The 22,551-nt window shown below is 40.8% G+C and overlaps 1 protein-coding gene across 13 annotated transcripts in view; it reads left to right on the top strand.

The window, feature by feature from the left end:
* Nucleotides 1–22,551, top strand: part of CEP85L (centrosomal protein 85 like) — a 160,642-nt gene that overhangs the window by 132,316 nt on the left and 5,775 nt on the right. For 12 of the 13 annotated variants that reach the window (XM_068938144.1, XM_009681678.2, XM_068938142.1 and 9 more), the window contains 8 exons: nt 4,614–4,731; nt 6,790–6,966; nt 11,730–11,882; nt 12,163–12,317; nt 15,072–15,189; nt 15,514–15,564; nt 21,674–21,781; nt 22,173–22,386. In XM_068938144.1, the coding sequence (XP_068794245.1) occupies nt 4,614–4,731; nt 6,790–6,966; nt 11,730–11,882; nt 12,163–12,317; nt 15,072–15,189; nt 15,514–15,564; nt 21,674–21,781; nt 22,173–22,386 (1,094 nt within the window). Of the gene's footprint in view, nt 1–4,613; nt 4,732–6,789; nt 6,967–11,729; nt 11,883–12,162; nt 12,318–15,071; nt 15,190–15,513; nt 15,565–15,664; nt 21,782–22,172; nt 22,387–22,551 lie in introns of those variants that run through there. The other variant, XR_011140180.1, reaches the window with a different exon arrangement.

The following is a 22,551-nucleotide window of genomic DNA, read 5'->3' as shown; positions in this document are numbered from 1 at the left end:
GCAGGATACCTCTAACTGTGTCATGGACTTAAGAAATAGTTGTACTATAGAAGGACACGTACTATGTTATGCTTTACGTCCCGATTCTGAGGAGATCTGTTCATGCATTTTCGCCTAAAGCAGCTACTTCTCCATAATTCGTGATCTTTGAAGGTGAGCGTCAATTGTCGTTTGATTTGTTATGAAGTTAGCAATGTCTGTTTTCTGGTGGAAAAAGCTGTCTTCTAAAGTCCTTGAAGTGTTTGAAGATATTGGACCTTTTTCCTGACCTCTAGTGTAGGATTCTTAAGAAACTTAACTTTTAAATTTACACGGATTTATGAGGAGGAAGTGCTTCTCTGGCAGACATGAGTTTTTAAAAACTCCTTCATGTTAGAATCAATCAGTGGTAACATGGATTAATAGAGAACAGATGAGTTTGTCCCAGGTTTCAGGTAATGCAGTTTATTTCCAGCTGAATACAATGTGTAACCTTGTGGTACTGGGCTGTTGAGATGTGTGTGCCTGTGAGCGTCTGTGTAAGCCTGTGTCCACAGTTACGGTTAGCTAGTCCTATCTGAGCATGAGAAAATGATGTGAAAGTCGATTATGTCATGCTAACGTTCTACCTAGAAGCAATTTGTATCTTGAACAGTTTGTTTATTAGTAATGCTGGTCTCTGTAGACAGTCCAGGCGCTTGCCGGTTGAGCTGAGCCGTGTTCTGCACTGTCCCCTGTCCTCTGTACTAAGTCAAATGTTGGCTGCTATTGGGGGGAGAGGGGGGTTCCCAAAGAGGATTGTTTGAGCCAAAGCACAGAGCTACAAACGAATCCAAATCGGTGTTTTTTCCCTCGTTGATATTTCACTGTTACGGCTGTACCTTTCTTTTTGCTTATTGGAGTGGATCCAGGTAAAGTGTCAAGCGGCACCACTTGTTTTCCTTGGGACACTAGCAAGCTTGGTCAGCGGAGTCGTGGCCCTCTGGTGTGGGGTGAGCTTGTCTGACCCTTCCTGGGGCGTTAGCGTGTAATCTTCTCCACCTTAGTCTGCAGAGAAGAGTGTCAGAGGCAGGATGCGCCACGAGAAGCAACCTTGCGCTGTCCTTGTCGCAGGATGGATAGAAAAGTTAGAAGAAAATTTAGTTAAAAGATGCATACATTTTGATGCATCAGTTTAAATGTGAACGCTTCTAAATGCTCCTCTCAAAAGGGTCTTTTTTATTCCTGCATTTGGCAGCTTCCCCCCCCCCCTTTTTTTTTTTTTTTTTTTTTAACTTCCTCCTCTTTGAGTCCCTTTGGCTGGTTGTAAGAGGTTAGAGCAGGGTATTGCCTCCCTTTCTTTTCTCTTTAAGCCCTGGGGGTAATGGGAGAGAGGTATCCAGACAGGAATTTAAAGTGAGATACAAAGAATGCTTTTGTATCTTCTGATTGGCAGAGAAACGGAGTGAAATCATTTGAGACATCCCGGGAAGCTTGCATAATGGGCCAGTAGCTCTTGTTTTGCCATTAATGTAGAATTGTAACACTCGTTCACAGAAGAAAACAGGGAATTTGTGAGCAGGACTAATTTTTGTGGTAAGTAGACACAGTGTTGTCGTTGAACCTAGTGGTATGAGCTGTGGCCTGGTTTCTGCAGAGCAGCGTCTTTGGGGTGAGCTCCTGTTGGCCGCAGCCTCGGCCCGTTAATGCACAGGTGGCTTCTAGAACCGCAAAATTTGGAGGAGCTTAATGTCTGGAGACTTCCAGTCCTGTGCAAGACAGTAAAAATTCCTGTCTTTTTTAAAAATTACCGGCAAATGAGTTGGTTGGAGGGAGGTGAGTGCAGCTGGGTGGTAACTCTTGTATCTGTAGCAAATAAACATGAATTCCACCTCTTTTTAACATCTTAAACCCCTGGGGAGACTCGCTAGTGTCAACAGCTGATTAGAGAAGGGGAACAGTGGGTGAGGGTTTGCAAACATTTGTCAAAATTCAAAAGGGTCTCAATGCTGAAGGTTTTTCTGGAGGTGCCAGGACAATCGACCGGGAACAGGCATGCCCTGGGGTCAGCGTTGCCAGTGCCATACGCAAGCTGGGTTTGCGAGAGCGTCTGAACTGTTCTGCACTCCTTTTAAATAAAGCTCACAGCCCGTGGTTATGCTGTGGATTAGTAGTAACAGCTGTGGGGTAGCAGAGGCTTATAACTGTCTTAGCATATGACAACATCAGTGATAAAATGCATGTGGTATGAGGTCTCCAAAGACTTACAGGATTATATGTAAATAGTAAATATGTTTCTGTGGTGTTTTTTTTTTAAACTTGCTTGTAACTGCTAGTCTGTTTTCAAATTTTTTTTTTTTTCTGGGCGCTATGAGGTTAATCACGTTTTTAAGAGAGGTGGTTACGTGAAGAAATTGTACAGGATCTACGCAGACTTAAAATATTTGTACTGTGTGTTTTGTTGGCAAGTGTTAGAATGGTGGAGAGCATCATCCTTTGCAGAACGAAGAGGCAAAAATAGTCATGCTCTTTGCTAGTGCAGCTCTCTTTCGTCGTGGATTAATTTGTTTCACTTTTTTCCTGCAGGAGTTTGGTAGGGTAGGGAAGGGATTATGAAAGGAAATATGGTAATGTAGTTGGAAGTTCAAAAATGTTTCAGAATGTTTGGTTCAGGCTGTTGAATTGCCGTCTGTTACGGAAGGCGCTGGTAAGATATGATCAGCCCCAAAGAGGAAATCATGTAGTATCCTCCAGGGGTGAGTGACAAATGGCTAAATAATTTTAAAACAAATATGGCAAAGTTATTTTAACAGATATTTTATCCAGTAAGTAATGAGATGATAAAAAAAGGAAACATGACTTTTAATCATGGGTTAAGACATCTCATACTAAATGACTTTGCAATCTGTAACCAAGCATGCAACAAAATTCGTCAACGCTTTATATTTTCTCATGCTATTACACAAGCTGTTGAGCTCATTATATATGAGCTGCTACAAGCAAAGAGCATATTCTTTCTCCTAATCTTCTCATCTACTTCTTCCAAAATAAGTTTGTGGCTTTTTATTTGTAGTGCCATCATACAAAAAGACCCCAAACAGAACTGCGTATTATGAATTGCATTGCATGAATTGTTTTAAGATACTACAGAATTGCATCCTGTTTTAAACTGATTTCCCATTAATCTCAATTCTTTATAGATATAAAAATAAGGCAACATAGAAAGATGAGTGCTTTTAGGGATTCATCACATTACATCACGTTTGTGACAGAGCTTAGAGTTTAGCTTCTAATATATTCATTCTCTCTTTTTAAATAATGAATTCCTCTTATAAACCACATCATTGGGATACAGTCAGCTGATGGCTAGCTAGGAGAACTTATATGGCTAAGACACTCCCTTATGTCTGTGCAAAGGCAGATATTTTCTTGAAGTTAAGCTGTATTTGCTGTTTATCAGCTCTTAAGTTTTTGGATTTAGTCATCTCAGTTCAGCATCGTCATTTCCAGAAGAGCTAATCATATTGCATGTTTAGAGATGCATGCAATCCTATTGCATGTTTAGAGATGTTTTGAGAAACAATTTCATTCTTGCATGCAAACGTATCTTAGTATAAAAAAGACGGTAAAAATTAAACTAAGGAAGTGAAGCTGAAGGAGTACACAGAATTATTTTTAAATTAATTGGGAAAGTAGCTATGTATGTTAATGATTTCTGATAGGTCAGTAAGACAACTCATCCTGTTCAGTTATTGAGGTGCCCATCTCTCCATGAAGGATATAGCAAACCTCCAACTCCCTATCTCTAATGTGACTTTGTCTGGAGTTGAGACCTGGCTTCTATTTGCCCTGTAGGCATGGTAGTTCAAATTCAGCTGTGATTTAAAAGTGATATAATTATGTTTCTGGTGTATACTGGCCAAGTGATTGGTTTAAGAGGTTAATTCTGGTTTAGTATGCAGCATAGTGTTTAACCCTAGTAGCAGGAAATGTCTTGCATAAAGCAGTTGATTGAAAAGGTCTTAAGGGAAGCAAAAAGAAAGACTTCATGGGAAAGCCATGCTGTCTATCTTATACAATCCCTTTTTCTTTTTAATTTCTTTCTGTTCCCTTTGATTTGTAAGTCTCTCCAGCCTATGACAAAAGTCAGCTCTCATGGAGAGAAACGGTGCAGAGCAGAGGGCCAAGTGAAATGGTGTGTTTTGTTTGTTTTCACAAGCTTTTTCCTGTGTGCGCTTTTGGTGAGAGGAGTAAACGATGGCAGAATTACCATTCTCCCCCCAAAAAAGAGTTTTCAAATTATATTTCTACAGTTTACTTACTATTCTCATTTGAAAATAGGTCATTTGGGGTATGCTTAATGTAGAAGTTGCGTGCAGCTATAGTTTAGTAGTTCATATCCTGGTAAGATTCCGGCTGTAGAGTTACACTACGTTAGTTTCCTTCTGGATACAGTGGAGAAAGCCCACAGTTAATGAAGGTTCAGGATTATGAAATACATAATTTGACTGTCTGTGGTATTTGTTACTGCTTCACTGGACAACATGGGAGAGAGAAAGTAGGTTGAATAGCATTGTTACAGTGTAAATCTAAAGACTGTTATGTTATCTCAATATCTGTTCTATCCCCTTTCTTTTGAAATCTGTATATTACAGGCAAAAGCAGCAAATTAACAATTTACATCAGAAGATAAGGGAAAATGAATTACGAGCTCAACATGCAAGACTGAGCCATCTTGTGAACTGTGAAGAACCTTACATGACTGATTTTCAGGTAAGATGGATGTTTTTCTGTTAGTGAAGTGTGCTTCTGCCCAGGAACTGACATCTGAAAGCATGTTGCCTATTTTCTGCAGGCCAAAATGCAAAGTTTTTATAACTGATAGGTAGGTGTGTAATTGTATAGCTGTAACTTGCATAGAGAAGACTGTCCTGTAAGTGTTGTAATTCACTTTATATTTGCAAAAGTCTAATTTATGTTAATATCATATACAGATTTGTTTTGAAACATAATAAATATGGGGTAAGAATGAGGGATTGTAACAGTGTGCACATAGCCTGGACATGCAGGGAGATGTTGAAGGGGAGTGTTTCAGGAAGGGAATATCAGAAAACATCTGAGAAAGGTTTTTCTGAAGAGGAGAAAGAGGTACAACGCAAAAGGAAATGGTGCTAGGGAGATAGTAACCGTAAAATAAGTGGAAGAGATGTGAAAAGTCAAATAGAGGCTGGTGGAGTACTTTTGCACAAGACATTGGAGTAGGATATGGTTTAGTACTCCTAGGGAATATCTTAGTTTCAAAGGAAAGGTGTGGTATTTTGGGTGTATCTGTTCTAGTTTCAGTCTAGCTAGCACAAATATCAGCAAGTATAAAGATGAGGTAGCATAGGCTAGTGACCAAGTGCAGATTCATTTGAGGGCTGTGGGTACTATGGCACACAAATTGCATCTCAGCACTGAGGCATATCTAAAAGCACTCATAGAAAGAGAACGTTCAAGGCAGATATGCAAAGAAATAGTTAATCTGTCCCTCTTTTATTACTTTTTTGTCACAAATGCTGCACCAGAATCTCAGCTAACGTACTTCTGCATAACATTAATTAATAATGTCTTAATTAATCAATTAATAACGTCTTTTGCCTTAGAATGGCAGAGCTAGATAAGACTCCAGTTTGTGTAGGGTAGGAAAGAGAGACTCAAGTGGAGCCTCAGTGTGAAGTTAAGTATTTAGGAATTTTCTCAGACATCTAGGAATGTGCAGTTTGGCTTTTGATGCTTCCAGAAATTCCTTTATAAAATACTTAAATTCTGGCTAGATTCAGATATTGAAAAACATTGCAGAAATTGAAATTTTAGCATACGTATCTTAGTATACCATAATACACTTTAAAACAGTAGATTCTTTTCATCGTTCATAATTAAACAAAAATTTTGAGCTTATAAAGGGTCTTAGGAGTTCTACTTGATTTGTTTACTGACTTAGGTTAATTTTCAAGTGAAAATCTCTAATGGTTTGTGTCAGTAAATTGTGAATACGTAGGGATATTGCATCCGCTTTCCTGAAGGAACGTTATTAATTCAAAAGGACTGTCTGTAAAATTTCTTTACGTATACCAATTTTTTAAAAAAATAATGAACCTGAAAGCCTGGTGGGGTGTATCTCAGGTTCTTTTTGTCCCTCATGCAGTGAATTTCCACTCTGAACTTGTCTCTGTGCTGTCAGTGGAAGCAGAAGATTGATACCTAGTTGCGTGAAGTGGAAAGCCAGGTTTTACTAGACAGGACAGAAGGCAGGAGGCCTCCTACCTTCTGCCTGGAGCTTTATCACTGTGTCGTCTCGGGCTATTCACTGCACCCTTCTGCACCTCAGGGATGGCTCTGAAGTTTGACTAGTATTAACACTCTGCTTAAGAATGATCTGTGAGGTTTGGGCATCTCCTATTTTAATACATTCGTAGTCATTTTGCAGAGCGTTTTTGTGGGATGGTATCTTAATGCAGTGGCAGTGATTTGTTTTGGAAATGGTTCTTCCTTGTTTGCCCCCTCCCACCTCCTTTTTTTTTCCTCCTCTTTTGAAGACACCCTCCTGCCCCTGTTAATCTGAGGGGGAAATAGCACCACAATGTTCGTTTGTATGCACTGTGAACGCAGAGATGTCCAGCTTATATTTTACTCCACATAATGAAGGCTCCTGAAATACGTACTGCTGCCACATGTTTTAGTATTTGAAAATCAAACCCCATCCTTCCTGACAGTGGAAGGAATGTTTTCTGCTGTGCTACTGAAGTAGTGAACACTTGTATGATTATTTTATTTCTTTTTTTTTATAAGCAACCACAGTATGAGAGCACATCGTTGCAACCTCAGTTTTCAGAAAGACCAACATCGCACCTTGAGGAGCTTGAGCGAAAGATTGCAGCAGCTGAGAATAAGGAATTACAACTCGGTGAATTTCTTAAGCAAATGTCAAACAAATCTAGTGAGGAGAAAAAGAAGATGGAAGAGAAAGTAAGTGTCTTTTATATTTCAGATTTCTTTTTGACACTGTTACAGCAGGAGATGTTTTGTCTGCTAGAAAGCAACTGAACTATGTGTGGGTTGCTGACATGTTTTTGAAAGGTAGCTAAACTTATCTGTGATGGAAAAATTGGTAGTTATTGGTAGTAGGTGTTGCAGTAGATACATTTGAATTTTTAGTGAATGCCCTAAGATGTGGTACTGACCAGAAGAAATGATGATCTGAATACATGTTTCAGACCTCATGCTGACAGTTTTAATCGTGTACCAGTTAAACTTGTTTTCAAGAAAAGCTGCTCAACTGCAAGTCTAAAAATTCATGTAGTTAGAAGTGTTCATTACAGTAAATAAAGTAGCCTTAAAAAAAATAGGAAAGGTGAAACAATGCATTCTGTGTTGTTAGAATGGTAGATGCAGGCCTTATGCTCTGGGTTGCGTCTAACAAACTGATTGTGGCTGCTCAACGGGTGAGATTCTCTTGTAGCTTTTATAGGATGTACAAAGCAGAATTTAGTTTGGGTCAGGGGAAGGGTCTTAGATGGCCATGTACTTGAACTGTCCTGACAAGGGGCTTCTTTAGGAGCTGAAGCAATACCCCAGGTAGTTTTGAATATCCTGACAGCCTTCGTTTATAGCAAGTGAGAACGTGCAATTGAGCAGTGGTCCCTAAGGTTTAGGGAGACCTCACTGCTGTTATCTTTTTCGCCTTGATTGCTGGGCCCTACTGCTGGGCTTAGATTTGCCTAAATGCATGTTCAGGCGATAGGAGCAGGAGGAGAGGATGGTGCATCATCTGCCTCAGCCTCCTCCTACAGGTGGCACTGAGTCGTGCCATTTCAGTATGATACAGTGAAGTGACAAGTGGGAAGCAAAAGAAGAAAGTATAGTTTGTCTCTCAAGTTCTGCCTTCCTGTTCCCTCTGAACCCTGCAAGTCCGTCTTTCACTAAAGACGGCAGTCAGGATGGGCAGAAGAAACGCTAAGAAATCGAATGCTGCTGCTTCCTCCTGTGTGAGCTTTTAATGCTTGTGTTCCTCACCACGTAGGAACTGCTGCTGCGAGTGGTGGCACTGGCGAGGACCTGTGTAGTAGTGAGCGCGTTGGTTGAAGGGTCTGTAGTCAGGAGCCTGATTCACTGTGTGGTCCAGCTTCACTCCTCGCCTCCTGTCCCTCCTGTGCCCTGCACAGGAGGTTCTCCAGGAGAGAGCGGACAGGGAGGGAGAACGTGTGTTTCTGTAGTCAGATTAGTGCCCTTTTGTTTGAGGAAAGGCTGCAGAGGGAGGAAGGACACGTGCCGTGCTCCCAAGGGATGCAGCAGGCTGGGGACCTGAGCAGTGGTGGGTGGTGAGCTTGGGCATGGCCATCTCTGGAATCCCTCCGCTGTGCTGACAGGGAGGTCAGCCCAAAGCCAAGAGGGCATGGTGTCCCTGGGTGGTGACTGATGCTAGGGGACAAAAGATACTATTTCTGTACTCATCAAAGGGATTGTTGCTGTGTAACTGTGCTGGAGTTCTTTCCAGGTGAGTGCCTGCCTTTTTGAAGGGGACAAGGTTTTTCAGCCCAAAGCCAGGTTTGGCTGGGGAGTGGGAAATGCTACAAAGTTGAAGCAAATTAGTAGTCAGGTGAGCTTTGCTTGCAAGAGCCTGCCTGAAAGAATACTTACAAGTTCAGGTGAAGGTTACTGGCATAAATTTTTAATTTTCTGGCTGCCCTACTTTTGCAAACAATATTGATGTTTTCTATATCGGAGGTTTTAACATGGAGCATTTAAATATTGTGTGCAGATGATAACTTTTTGAGAATAAGGGACAAGCTATGGCTCTTCTGGTGCAGGTGGAAGGAAAGAAAACATAAGGACATTTCTGTTTCATTGGCCGTCAGTCCTCAGTGGTGAGAGCTCCCTTGTCTCAAAAACAGGATGCAGTGGAACTGGAAAAGGTTCACAGAAGAGCAACAAGACAAATATCCATCAGAAAAATCACAGGAGGAATGATTAAGTCTCTGCACTGGAGAAGAAGTGACTTAAGGGGAGTGTGAGGGGAATCTGCAGAATCATAAGCAGCAGCAGAGGGGTGGAGGGTGATCGGCTGTTTCCTGCATCTCCCAGTGAACAAGAGAAATCAAGTGAAGCTTGTAGGAGCCGTATACATAACCGGCAAAAGGAGCTGATGCTCATTCCTGATGTGAAGGGCCATAAACCTGTAAAACGATTTTTCAAAGACTGGTATGAATGCCAAGAGTATAGGAGAGCTTAAGGGAAGAGCGGGCAAGTTCATGGAAGTTCGAGTTCTAAATACACAGAAATCAGAGCTGCCTCAGGACAGTCCCTAAGTTGAAAACAACTGGAATCTAGGAAAATATGCTTTCCTTGTTCTTTCACCACCATAGGCAGCTGTTTACAGATGCTGCTGGAGACAAGATACTGGGCTAGAGAGCCTCTTGGTCTGAAGTGCTGTGTCATTTCTAACATTAGGGTAGATGTATGTCATGCTTTCCTTTTCAGAAACTGCAGGGCCAGCAGAGATGAGAAGTGCTCTGTGCTCACTGCTGACATTGTACCTGTCTTTGCCCTGTGCAGACATACCACCCGGGAGAGTTTTTGTACCATTTTATAAATAATACTGATGCCTGAATGAGAAGATTTTTTTGAGACTCCCATGTGTAGTTAGCGTAGGGTTGAGGTGACTGCAATTTAATTGGGCTTCTGCTCTGAATGCCGGTCTGCAAAAGATGTTTTCTTGTGACTGACTAGGAGCCTTGGTAGCAGCTCGTGGCTTCCTGATATTGCTAAGGCAGATATTGCAGTACCCTCTATCAGTGTCCTTTGTCATGAGTGCCTGGGTTCCACCTTTTCCCCATGCCAAGCATGCATGTGCCTCTTGGCATTTTTTGCAGATTTTGCAGCCCTCGCTTTAGCTCTGGGGCATTTCATCTGAGAATTTGACTGCTAGGCTGGAAATGATTCAGCTCAGACACCTGCGCTCTGCTGGCTCCTCGTTCTCCCTCCTCTATGGATAATTACAAAGGACTTCTGTACGGTACCACTGACTGCCTGGAGCAGTGTTCTCCCATATGGTTTCTGTGGCCTTTTAATAAGTAATTGCCAGGAGGTGAGAGCTTTTCTATTTTATTCCTGCCCTGACAAAGTCATCAGCAGTGTGTATGGACAGGGGGAAACACACAAACCCCAAAACTTTCATTCCTCTCAGTAGAGTGAGCAAGAATAAATGAACAAGCCTTTTTTTTTTTTTAAATGTGTGTGTGTGTTTGTGTCAGGAGAGAGAGGGTAGGAAAGGAATTGGGGTGATGCTGGGGATTTTGAGAGGAAGGGAGAAATCCTAACACAAACGTAGCTACGTTTAGAATAGGAGAGAAATTGCAGAGCCTGACTGCAGGCGAAGACCTTCAGCATATGTATGCAAGAGAAGAAAAAGGGTTGGAAACGGACTAATCTGTGTCCTGGAAGTACTGGAGTATTCTAACAGTCCCTCTCGTCATCCTTTGTAGTACACGGGAAACAAAGGGGAAGGGATTCAAGTGGTCTAATGGCCAGACTCCTGGGAATTCTCGCACTGTAACGTATATTGCTGCCTTAAGACTTTTAGAGGGGAGGGAGGAAGTAAATGCTACTGAAGGATATGTTGTGACAAAATATTGAGGCTAAATTGTAACTCCGCCTTAGTGAATGTGGGCTTTAGTTGAGCTTTGTCTAATCAGAAAGATTTTAGAGCTGCCTGAAAGCTCTGTTTCTCTTTGAGGTCCTGAAAAAAGAGATGATGTAAAGATTTTCAGCATTTTGGCGGTCTGAAGTTTTCTGGCCTATTTAGAAGGCTGTTTCTGGGAAACCTTTTCAGATATTATCAATTTAAACATTTCTGTACCCTCCGTCACTGAGCTCTGACATTGACAGTGTCACACGTTCCTTTCTCAGTGAGATGAATGTCTCCAACAACCAAATTAAAAATACATTTCACATTTACTCTAGTGGCAAGTGTTTGTTATCTGTGAATTATTACATGTTGGTTGCAGCAACAGAGATATAGTTTTCCATTAAATCAGATCCTCATTGGAAAATACTCTTTCCTGCCTCTCTTCCCCTTTCTTAGTCCTAGGTAATAAAGCAAGTAAATAGTGGGGATGCAAGCATATGTTTTGTGATTGGCTCCCATAGGATCATAACATAATATTTAAAAAAAAAAAAAAAAAAAAAAACCTCTTGCAGGCTGATACACAATTAAGATGCTTGTAGAAAAGCTGCTTTAAGAAAGCAGCTCTTCCATTCTGATGTCCTCTGATGTAATTGTCAGATGGCATCAAGGTCAGATTTTTGGCTGCAGTTCCTCTTGGGTGAGGTTCTTGCGGATCTGTGTTTTTATGTTGTTGTTTAGGCCAGGGGGAGAGTTAGGATTAAAATATTTCCTGATCATTTGTGGCATATGAACACCCACACTGCTGAAAACTTTATATATAATTTAAGCATTGAATTGGAAGACTTTTGGTTTCCGAGGCACGTGATGTGCTCTAAGAAGAGGTGAAGGAGCTGTGTTTTGAGACTGATCAATGGTCAAGTGCAGGTCTGTGACTTGGAGCTGCTGGGGTGGAGCAGAAAGAATCATTCTTTGTTTTTGTTTTTTGCAGTAGCCAACCCTTGCATGTAGCTGTGAGTACATTTCCCGTAGAGTAATCAGCCTCTGGTTGCAAAGGAGGTTTGTTTTCCATTGCAATCATAAAACATGTATTCTTCCGTTCTTTTAGCTTAAAACTAGAGACCGATACATCAACAGCCTAAAAAAGAAATGCCAGAAGGAGTCTGAGCAAAACAAAGAAAAACAGAGACGAATCGAAACCTTAGAAAAATACCTGGCTGACCTGCCAACACTGGATGATATAGAAGGTCAAACTAAACAGGTAAGGTAGAAAGAATTGGTTTTACATTTTAAAAATACATGTAAGCTCTATAATGTCTGCTGTGAAGTGTTTTACTGTTTTAATATACATATTTTTATCATCTATTTGGGAAGAGAAGTGGCTGAATGTTTTAAAAAGCACTGTAGCTATATTAGAGGTACTCATGCACAGATAGATAAAGTAGGCCTAAGATTATGCAGAAGGTAACTGCAAGGCTATGGCCTGCCACAAGCCCTTCTACTAATGTGGCTTTGTGTCTGACTAATATAATCTGTGTTAGCTGCAAATTCTAGAAGAGAAGAACAAGCAGCTCCAGGAAACTCTGACTGAGTTAGAGAAGAAGCTTGGAGAGACCCGATCACAGTGCAGGGACAAAGAATTGCAGCTGGTGTGTCAGAAGAAAAAAGAAAAAGAGCTGGTCACAACAGTGCAGAGGTATGAACAGCTGCTTGGACTGTGTACTGCGATGGATATACTTTCCCAGCTAATGTCAAGACCTCACTTTTTTGCAGTCTTAATCTATTAGAGTGCTAATGATTTTTCGTGGCATAAATATATTACTGTGCAAAATGACAGTGTAATGCAGTAGTGCCACAGAGAAAAGTCTGTCTAGAAACTCTTCCCTGTCTTTTTTTTTTTTTCTTTTTTCTTTTTTTTTTAAAAGTTGTGCACGCTGCTGCAGTGGTATCATGGACTACTGCCAGGGAGAGGCTGGAATAAACATGTGCAGCAAAGAAGCACTGTATAAAAGCTGTCAGCATTCCTGTTTAGTAACTAATCCTATCACGAACTGTCGAAAAGCTCCCTGAATATCAGCTGGAGGGGAAATCAGGGAAGGGTCAATGATGAATTGTGACGGTTTCTTATCTTTTCACTGAGGCTGAGGGATGTTTACAGTGAGATTTAAGTGCAGTTAGTGCGCTGTCATTGAACTTGAATGATTATAAAAAAACAAATGGGACAGATATCCATGAAAAGATTCCAGGTGAGATACCTAGCCATTATTACTATGGCACATGTTAAATCAAGGGAACTACTTAGTCTCATTAAAAAAAAAAAAAAAAAAAAAAAAAAAGGCAAGGGGGAATCACTCTTAATAATTTATGAGGATGTTGCTACAGTTCAGTGTCCCTCAGTTGCGTAAATGTGCATGCCATAGCAGTCTAAAAGTGTTTCCATGATGAAAGGCTAGCTGCTTGGGACACCTTGCCAGCCAAATTGTTGGACGCATTGTTTCCATCTTACAAGTGAAAGGCCTTTTTTCTTCATGCCTCCATAATCTGGAGGGATCATTTTGTCTTTTCTGAAAGCCTGCAAATAGTTGAAGTAGCCTCTGGTTTCTAAATTAAACAACAAAATTAACACTAGTAAAATGCATTTTCTTTTGGAGAGAAGGTGAGCAGGCAAAAGCTTTAGCTACACCTGGGAACTTAAATTGAGCTACAGAGGGTCTGAAGATCATGGCCTCATATGGAAGCAGCTGGCAGAAGTGACTTTATGCTCCCCCCAGCAAATCAGTCCCAGAGGGCTTGAGGGATACACTATCAGGGCTTGTGCATCCAGTAGCCTGATAGTGGTGAGGCTGCCACAGCTCCATGTCCCCAGGTCCAGACAGTAACGAGGCTGAGCACGTATTGCCAGTAGGCACACATTTGCACACGCACAAGCACACGTGTACATCACATATGTACATATACACATGGCTGGCCACACAGGTCAACATGTACAGATGCTTGCAGCACTCGCAGAAACACAAACAGCACCAGCAGTTTCATTCTGTTCCCTTCTCTGGCTGATTAGGAGAAAGACCTGTTAGCGGAGCATACTTATGTATTTATAAATATACACATATGTAAAATGTGGATCCCTCCAGGAGCTGGGCTGAGACACTTGGTCCACCCAGTAACTGGCCCCTGCACATGTGAGCCCGATGCCTGGCAGCCCCACTCCAGTTGCTGGTATAGACCACAAAGATGCACAAGTGCATGCATGCAAGCAGGTCTCAGTCCATCCCCAGACTCCACGGGCTCCCTGGCAGTTGACTGGGACTCTCCTGGCTCACATCCAGCAGCCAACTGCCTCTGTGGTCTCACCCTAAGACCCCCACACATCCTGGCTCCCAGGTCACGTCACCTATTCTCCAGATGGTCCAGCTGGATGTTCACTAGCAATCACACCCTCACTTGCATCCCTCACTTGCTTCGTTTGCTGGCACTGCAGACATGGGGGCCCTCTTGCCCGTGGTTCCACTCCAGTTGCTGATGCTTAGTTTCACTCATCCTGATCTCTCCAGTTGTTGTCCCACAGTCACACGGGCCCCTGGGAGCCATGGTCTGGCTCCAGTTGCTGGCACTCAGACCTCCACCCACATGCAACAGAGAATCCATTCAGCTAGGAAAATAGTTAGAAAAGGAGAATAAGAATAAGAAGATAGGCCAAGCTGCACTGATTAGGTGCTGGGTATGGCCAGACAAACACACTGACCAGCCCTGTTTACACACCACTGGCCTGTTTTATCCACATACCCCTCTGTTTTCCCATATTTGTTCTTCCCAAACCCACCTTGATCCCTCTCTTTCTCCACCTTTGGTTCCTCCCTGAAACATCACCTAGTAAGTCTTGCGCAGTCCCAAAGTGCTCTTCCCTTGCATTCCCCAGTGTGTCCCATGCTCTGAGGCAGTGCCCCCTGCCCCCGCTGTGTGCGAGGGGCTCAGGAGAGCTGCTCCTGTTGACCCATGGTGCTGGGTTTCACCCATGCATGGCCCTGCTGGGGCAGGGGCTTGTTTCTCTAACTGTTTGTTGCTCGGGCTCCCCAACCTGCCGATGTCTCTCTGAGCTCCCGCGTGTGTGTGGAAAGAGGCCTTTTACAGGCTGAGCAGCTCCTGTGATAGGTCTAGGAGTAGCTGGGGCAGGGTGTGATTGGAGTCCCCCTACCTGCCGTTGCTCCTTTGAGCTTCACTCTGAGTGTGCACAGATGAGCTTTTTATCACATATCCTAATACAGACCACCAGCACAGGATTTTGCATCATTCATCCTCTGTTGGTTTGCTCGTTCATAAGGCTGGATTCTGTTTTGTACAGTTTTACAGTGCTGGTTGGAAGACGGTGCATGTTTCTAATTTGTCATTAGAACACACTGCCCTTTTGGTTTCTGTCAGGACACTTAATTCTTTCTTTCATGCTGAACAGCTTGCAACAGAAAGTAGAAAAATGCCTGGAAGATGGTATTCGCCTTCCCATGTTGGACACAAAGCAGCTTCAGAATGAGAATGAATGTCTCAAAGAAAAGAATGAGAAAGCCAGTAAGGTTAGTCTGCAGATTAACTTTTGGTGGTGTCTTTAACCTTGAGTCATACATTTATTTTATTTTATTTTATTTATTTTAAAAATAACTGTCTCACTAAGGAATTTTACATTTGTTGCTAATCCAGATTTCTTTTGAATACCTGTCTGTTTCTGGTCTGTGCAAGTATTTTCCATGAATTTCCAGTTATGCGAGAATTGAACACTCTCGTCATTTGCATTTTCAATGATTGGCCATTTGAAATGTATGGCTACACATCTATAAGTTGATTTTAAAAGGGAGCTGAAGAGATTCAAGCCTTTTAAATTACTCAATCTTATTTTCCAGGTCATAGACAATCAGCAAAATCAGATAGCTGGACTGATTTTAGACTTGCAGGTAAGGAAGAACATATATTTTGGTACTTACGCTGTCAATTTTTAGTCCATAAAGATGATGCTATTAAAATTGAATTACATCCTTTTATCTTTCCACATAGGAAACAAAGATAGAAATGACAAGAACTTAATCTTATGGCCTGTAGTTGACCTTCATTTTCCTGCAGCCTTACATTGTATTTATTATTGACATTGGTGTGGTTTAGCACTTTGCAGATGCTAAGAATAAAGCAGAAAACTATTGTTATGTAGCATCCTTATTCTGCTGGTCCGGTGGATGTCAACAGGTAGGGTTGCCTGTTTCAAGGGTGAGAACTGCCTCTTTAAATAACAGTAAAGTCTCCCATCAAACATAGGGGTTCAAAGGCTTATCCAGAGCACAAAAGTGACATTGATCAGAAGTTTCACTGCTGAGATCCCTAGCAGATGCAGGTGCCTTTCCAAGGCACACCAGTTCACATTTCACACAGTTTAGGCAGGTCCCTGTTCAGCTGACTTCTGACAGTCGCTCACTTAGGTACCTTAACTCTCTTGGTGGATCTTGGGTACCTAGCTTGGAGCCAAGGATTTCTCAAGACAGCAGAGGTTACTAGGAGTCAGTTGCAGCTCTGTGGGTTGGATTAACACATCAGGCTCCTGATTCTTGACAGGTACTTAGTGACCAGTGTTTGTTGTGGAGAAAAGGAAACATTATACAGGTTATAGGGAAGAAAGTATATCTTGTCCTGACAAAAGCTGAGCATTTTTTTGGAAAAAAAAAAAAAAAGATCATTTATTTTTAGCAATTATTTGAGTCAAATATGATAAATTTTAGTTTCTGAATTTATCTACTAGATGAGCATTTGTCTCCGCATTTCTCACTTCTGTGCCCTCCAGCAAAGTTGAAGTTATAGGGTTGTGCTTTGAGGGTGAAGAAGGTGCTTCTGCTTTGGTTGCGTGTGCCGTAGGCTTGGGCAAACAGCAAAATGGTAGTAAACCAGTCAGCTCAATACCTGCATCTTCGGCAGTGGGAAAGGAGTGCTCTCTGGAGCTAAAATCCAAATAATGAAGAGCTATAGAACTGCTTGCATAACTCTTAGCGAATGTACTTTCTTACTTCCATTTTGCACGTTGCAACTAAGTCTGCTTATTTGTAGGTGTGGAAAGTAAGTCTTTTTTCATCATCTGAGCACTTCCGTATTCTAAAATGCAGGTAAAAAACTGGCATTGAACAGAAGCCTGATACCTGCCGACAACCATATCGTTGCTTAATTAAACCGTATTATATGAAATACATCAGTAGAGAAGCAATAGGGGAATTTAATTTGCAATGTAATGTACATCTGTTACCTGAAAAGCAAAATGATTATTTAAGCTTCTCTAGTTTTGAAGAAGGCAACGTTTTATCAAATTCAGATGTTTTCATGGAGCAGGTGAAAATTTTGCCTATGACTCAAGCAAATGTAGTTCTGTATCTTTAATAATTCAAAAATAAAAAGCAGCAAATTGAACTCCATAATCTTTCTAAGTTTCTTTTTTTCTTCTTTGTAGTTTAGTTAAGATTGTTTTGTTGAAATATACACAACTTGCCGACGTGCATCTTCCCCTTCCTAAATTTTTTCATTATTTTCTCAACTTTCTGATCTCTTGCTCTCCATCAATTTATTTTGAGGCTTTTAAAACATTAGTCAATTTTGCGTGCATTTATACAGACAGCTGTTTTGTGTGCTTAGAGTCTGAAATGGCTTTAGGGGGTTGATACTGGGAAATGCCAAGTAGGGGAGGTTGAATGATACTGAATGGAGTAGTGTTATGTTCTCTATGACTTTCTCTTATCTTTCCCATTTGATGTATTTTGTTTAAGCCCCACAAAATAAGACTTGAATATGATATTAGCCCTCAAATTAGTTGTAGACCACCACAATTTCTTTGTTTCCTTGATTTTTCCTTTTCTTCCTCCTTTTGTTCTATGGCAAGCTTTAAAAATTAGTTCATTGAAAATTGATATCCCCTATATCAATTAGGAGGGAGATGGAATTTATCTTCAGCTCAGATGATCTTTACTCCAGCTCCTCAGCCACGTTTTGCCGTTATGCTTGAGCGTGTATTTCCAGTCATTGTTTTCAACTTGCAAACTGAAAATAAATTCTGCTTCAAACAGCACTGTATCAAGCAATACTAGCTTCTGTTTGCTTATAAGCATGATGGAGTGATTTTGATCTTCCTTGATACATTGTATGGTTTTGCTTGGTTGGTTTGTTTTCCTGCGTGTGAGGGGTTAAGATTCTAGTTGGCTTTGAAAAGATGTCATGCTGAATATAAGCACATCTTCAGAAAAAGGAGAACTATAAATTAAAGTGGCTTTTACAAAATCCATGTTTATGTGAGTAATTTAGATATCACAAAAGTAACATTTTTATACAAAACAGGAGAAGAAAGTCAGATTGTATGGTGCCCGTGTTACACAAAGTATATCTGTCAATCCCATCAGTCACAACAAACCCAAATTGTGCCAGGGCTGGGAATAATTCCACCGAATTTTAACTTTAGAAAGCAAAAGGGAAAAAGTAAGGATGAATTGAAGAGCTCTGTGAGCACTGGGAAATCATAGTAGCACTGTGGACTCGGCTAAGCTGGTAAGCATATGTGCTTCTTCTGATTTTTAAGATTAGGGTAGCATAGGTAGATATATCTTTTAGAAATAAACATTGACTTACACTTTTCAACAGTTACTATTAAATGATGCTACTCATGAGCTGAGTAGGTTCATATGATTTGAATATTCTAGAGGATGTTTTTGGAGTAATCAGCACAATAGTGTAAATTTAGTAACAAATGTAATTCTGAAAATACACTAGGGAAAGTAACACTTCTAAACCTACCTTCCCTGCCACCTACCCACCCTAGGGAGGACTGCACAGTCAAACCTTTAATATCTGTTATTGACACCAATATAAAACAAGTACTTGGTAGTGGTAGCAGTGATGCATTTATCATAACTGAGGCTCAGGATGTCACTGGACTCCTTCATGAAGGAGAAATAAATGAAGGACTATAAAAATGGGAAGATACTTGGAAGCTGGGAGGGTATTTTGGAGACCTGTTCTCCTCCTCCCTAAACATTTTATTTTTAGCCATTACCACAGGCAGAGGATGCTGAGCTGGATGGACCTTCAGTGTGGCCTAGTATGACCATGTTTTTCCAACAGACACTGTTTAAGAAAAAATTTAAAAAGACTATTCAACATCACTGCAGATTATGCTAATCTGCAAGCACTACAAAGGAAATGCATGAAGCAGAGCTGTTTCCTCCCCTCTCTTGGCACAGCAGGTTTCCTTTGACAGGGAGCAGAGCCCATTTTCTTCCTTCCCTTCCTCCTCGTTCCTAGTACGAAGTAGTGTTCTCTGCTGCAGCTTATCTTTAGGATGCAGGTTATTTCGGCACTTCCTTTCTAGGTGTTTGGTGTGCGTGAACTGAGAAGCACGTCAAATGCATGAAAATAGTTTAAAAACAAGTAGTCATTTCTGAGTACTACCCAGTGCTTTTTATTACTTACATAAAAATAAAGCTTTTAATCCAGATTAAATGTCTAAATTTTAACGCTTTTGTTTTCCAATTTTGCAAAGGGTATGAAAAATACTGACTGTTTTTGCTGCTTGTGTGATGTTGAACTGACTATATTAGGAAATTGTTGGTCAAGGCTGCGTACCTCCAGTGTGTGGCCAGGCCATTAGTAATTCCACGTAGCGTTGACCCTACTTTGCTTCTCAATATTCTCAGCCTTCTTGTCAGCACTAATGATTCTTACAGCTGGGAAGTCAAATACATGCCTTCCTTTACGCTCTGTAGGCCATATATATGGTATAAGGCAGCTGTACACATAGGCATAGTCTCTGTATGCTCTACAATTCACAATATTAGTGCCCTGAAAATTCCATTTTTCATGCAGTTAAGGAGTAGTTCACATAATAGGAAGCCTGGCACTTTTTTGTTGTTGTTTTAACCAAAGCTTAATTGTTTTCTTAAGTCCCCCAAACTAACAAAGTTTCACACAGTTTGCTGTGGTTCTATCAAGTGGTGAGCTTGATATATTTTTTCCAGGTATGTGCGTGTATACTGCCCCACACTCCCTTGAATAAAGCTGCAGAATGAGGATGCAGCAATTTAAATGTGTCTTATACTAAAGAGTGAGTTGACCTTTCCATAGCATTTTATTTAAGCCACCATTTAGGTTTCTCTGTAAGAGAGTTTTGGGCTTTGGAAGATCAATGTCTGGGTTTTTACCTGCAGAGATTCAAGAAAAACATTCTTCCCAGACAAGGCTATTCTGTAAAGTGAGCTCTGATGGTTTGTGAAACGCTCTTTCTCCTCTTCCCCCGTCACAATCTCTAGTTCCACCGTATGGAAGGTTAGAATCAAAACTGTGCCAAAGCCTGCCACTTTGTTACTAATGCTCTAGCTGTATTTTGAGCAAGATAGGATTGGATTTACATCTTATAATTGAAATTGGGTAACAGGTTTTACATGCTAATGTGCTGCTGAGTTAGGGAGGTGGAGGACTCTTTGTGTACTGTGGTAGCGGAGCATCAGATTTCTGAGTGATACTATTAACAACAAATTTCCCGTCCCTCCTTTGTGAAAGTTGAAAAGATCTCTGGGGTATAAAGCATCAGGAGTTTATATAATCGGTATGCATTCCTACTAGTGTTCAGATTAGTGGGTTGACTATTCCTTCTTCTGAATTTTGTCAAATGACCTTGAAAGGCCTACATGCAAGATATAAAAGCCGAGTAGCAAAATAAACCTGCCTGCTTGTGACAACAAAGGTAAAATGTGGTCACGCGGAGTTCACCGCAAAATTTCAAGTGGAAGTATGTAATGATTTCTGAGTTTCAGCTCTGTGGATGAAAATCAGAAATCCACTGTAAAAACAAAATACAGTTCACTCATTTAATCTGGGATAGTCAAACTCCGTTGCAATATAGTGCTTTAAGGCTACTGCGTATGAATTATAGATTCCATGTCTCTTTGCGACGTAAGATTATCCTTATCTTACTAAAAAGTAAAATACAAGTTAAATCACACTGGAACACAGTTAAGTACAGTGAAGTTTTAGATGTAGCAATTCCATATGTTATTCAAATTAATAAATTGATTAGCAGTGTGATTTTTCTCAAAGCATATGCATCAGGTGAGCTATCAGATATTTCAAAACCTAATGCAACTGATATTAAAATGTGTTATAGGTAGGCTTTGCACTGCTTAAAGGAGAAGCTTCGGAGTAGTTAAGTCACTTGCAACAAGAAGACTTGGAGGAATTGGCAGCAGCTGATTGCAGTGTTGCTGGGTTTGGGTTTATTGCTGCTTGTGATTGATCTGGAAATAAACACAAAAGGCTTCAAGAGTTAAGTACAACAGAATCCTAGAAACATTCTGTTGACTTTGTTACTGACAATAATAATTATTCCATCTGCTAAAGCTATACTATAAACTACAAATAAGTTACCTGCAGTTGTTGCTGAACAGAGTAGAGAGATGCTGAGCATTGTGATTGATCTTGTGTGTGAATGGTGTTAAACAGAGGTCACTGCTCAGTTATAAACTGTCAAGGACTTTCTTCTCAGTTGCACTGCAAATTCACCAGGTGACTTCTGTGTTGTGAAAGGCTGTAAGAACCCCTGCCACAGTATTCATGGAAAATAGAGACCAAAAAAATCCTTAGTTATAACTCAGTAATTACACAAATGGACCTTAGTTGTCATTAATATCCTTCTTACTTCAAGTGAAGTTATGTGGGTAGAATAAACAGTTCTGCATGATTATTTTAGACTTCATGCATTTTTTTATTAGAGTAATATTTTGCATGAGGTTTTTTTTTTGTTTATAAACTGATATTGCTCATTTAAAGGGCTTGGCTGATATTTAGAATAGTTATGTTAGCAGGTAGTTATGTTAGTTGTTGCTCCAGGTAAATACTTACCAGGTGGAACATGGTAGAAAATAAGTGAGGAAGTAATGCAAAAGCAATAAATAACTAGAATGTAGAAGTTCACTGAGGATGTGTTTTTTGTCAGTGCTAACGTACAGTGTGAAAATTTGAAATCGTTGCCTGTGTTTCCATTCAATTTAGTCTATGCAAGAGAAACTTTTGCAAGAAAAGTTGGCAGTTCAGAAGATAACAAATGAGCTTGAAGAAAAAGAAAAGAATATAGAGCGATTAAATAAAACTCTCTTTGAAGTAAGTAAAACCCCTTCAAAACCCAACCCCAGACTAAACCAGCAAGGAAAAAGCTTGTAGAATATGATTATGATGACTCATGGAAAGACTTCATGAGCTTAATACAGTCTTCATTGTGCTGGATGCTGTGCAGTCAGGTAGCAGATACCAGCTCTACCTGAAAAAGTGAGCATTTTTAGTGTCAAAGCCAGTAAGCAATGGTCCCGTGGAATAAACAGTTGGGTAAAAGCTCGTTAGCTGTCATGCTTTGGAGTCTAGAGAAGTATTGATGCTATGTATGGAAATTAATTAATTTTCATTAATGCTATTTGTACTTTGAAACAGAAAACTTTTTGCTACACTGTATGTTACAAATCAACTTGACCCTTTTTCCTGTTTCTCTCTCATGAAGAACCAAAGATTGGTGGAAGAGAACGCCTCTCTGAGGGAGCAGATACGGCAGGTGGAACAGGCCAGGCAGCCAGTCTCTGAGAAGATGCCCATAGCAGACCAGCTGTTCAAGGAAATGTCCCATTGTTTGTATGACTTGAAAGCGCTGTGCAGTATTCTTACCCAGAGAGCTCAGGGCAAGGAGCCCAACCTTTCCTTACTGCTGGGAATCAGATGTAAGTCATGCTGTCATTCTAATGCTTAATCATGTTTTGACACAGAAGAATAAAAGTTTAGCGAAGTGCTCAGACTTGCCAGCTGGACAGGCCACAGTCTTCCCCTTGCTGTGCAACTGAAGCAGTTGTGCAGGAACTGTACTGGAGCTCTCTGGAAACATTGGG

Source organism: Struthio camelus, chromosome 3, assembly GCF_040807025.1.
Source record: "Struthio camelus isolate bStrCam1 chromosome 3, bStrCam1.hap1, whole genome shotgun sequence".
In the NCBI taxonomy this organism is placed as follows: domain Eukaryota; kingdom Metazoa; phylum Chordata; class Aves; order Struthioniformes; family Struthionidae; genus Struthio; species Struthio camelus.
Note: the sequence above shows the minus strand (reverse complement) of the source record. Positions and strands in the feature narration are given on the sequence as shown.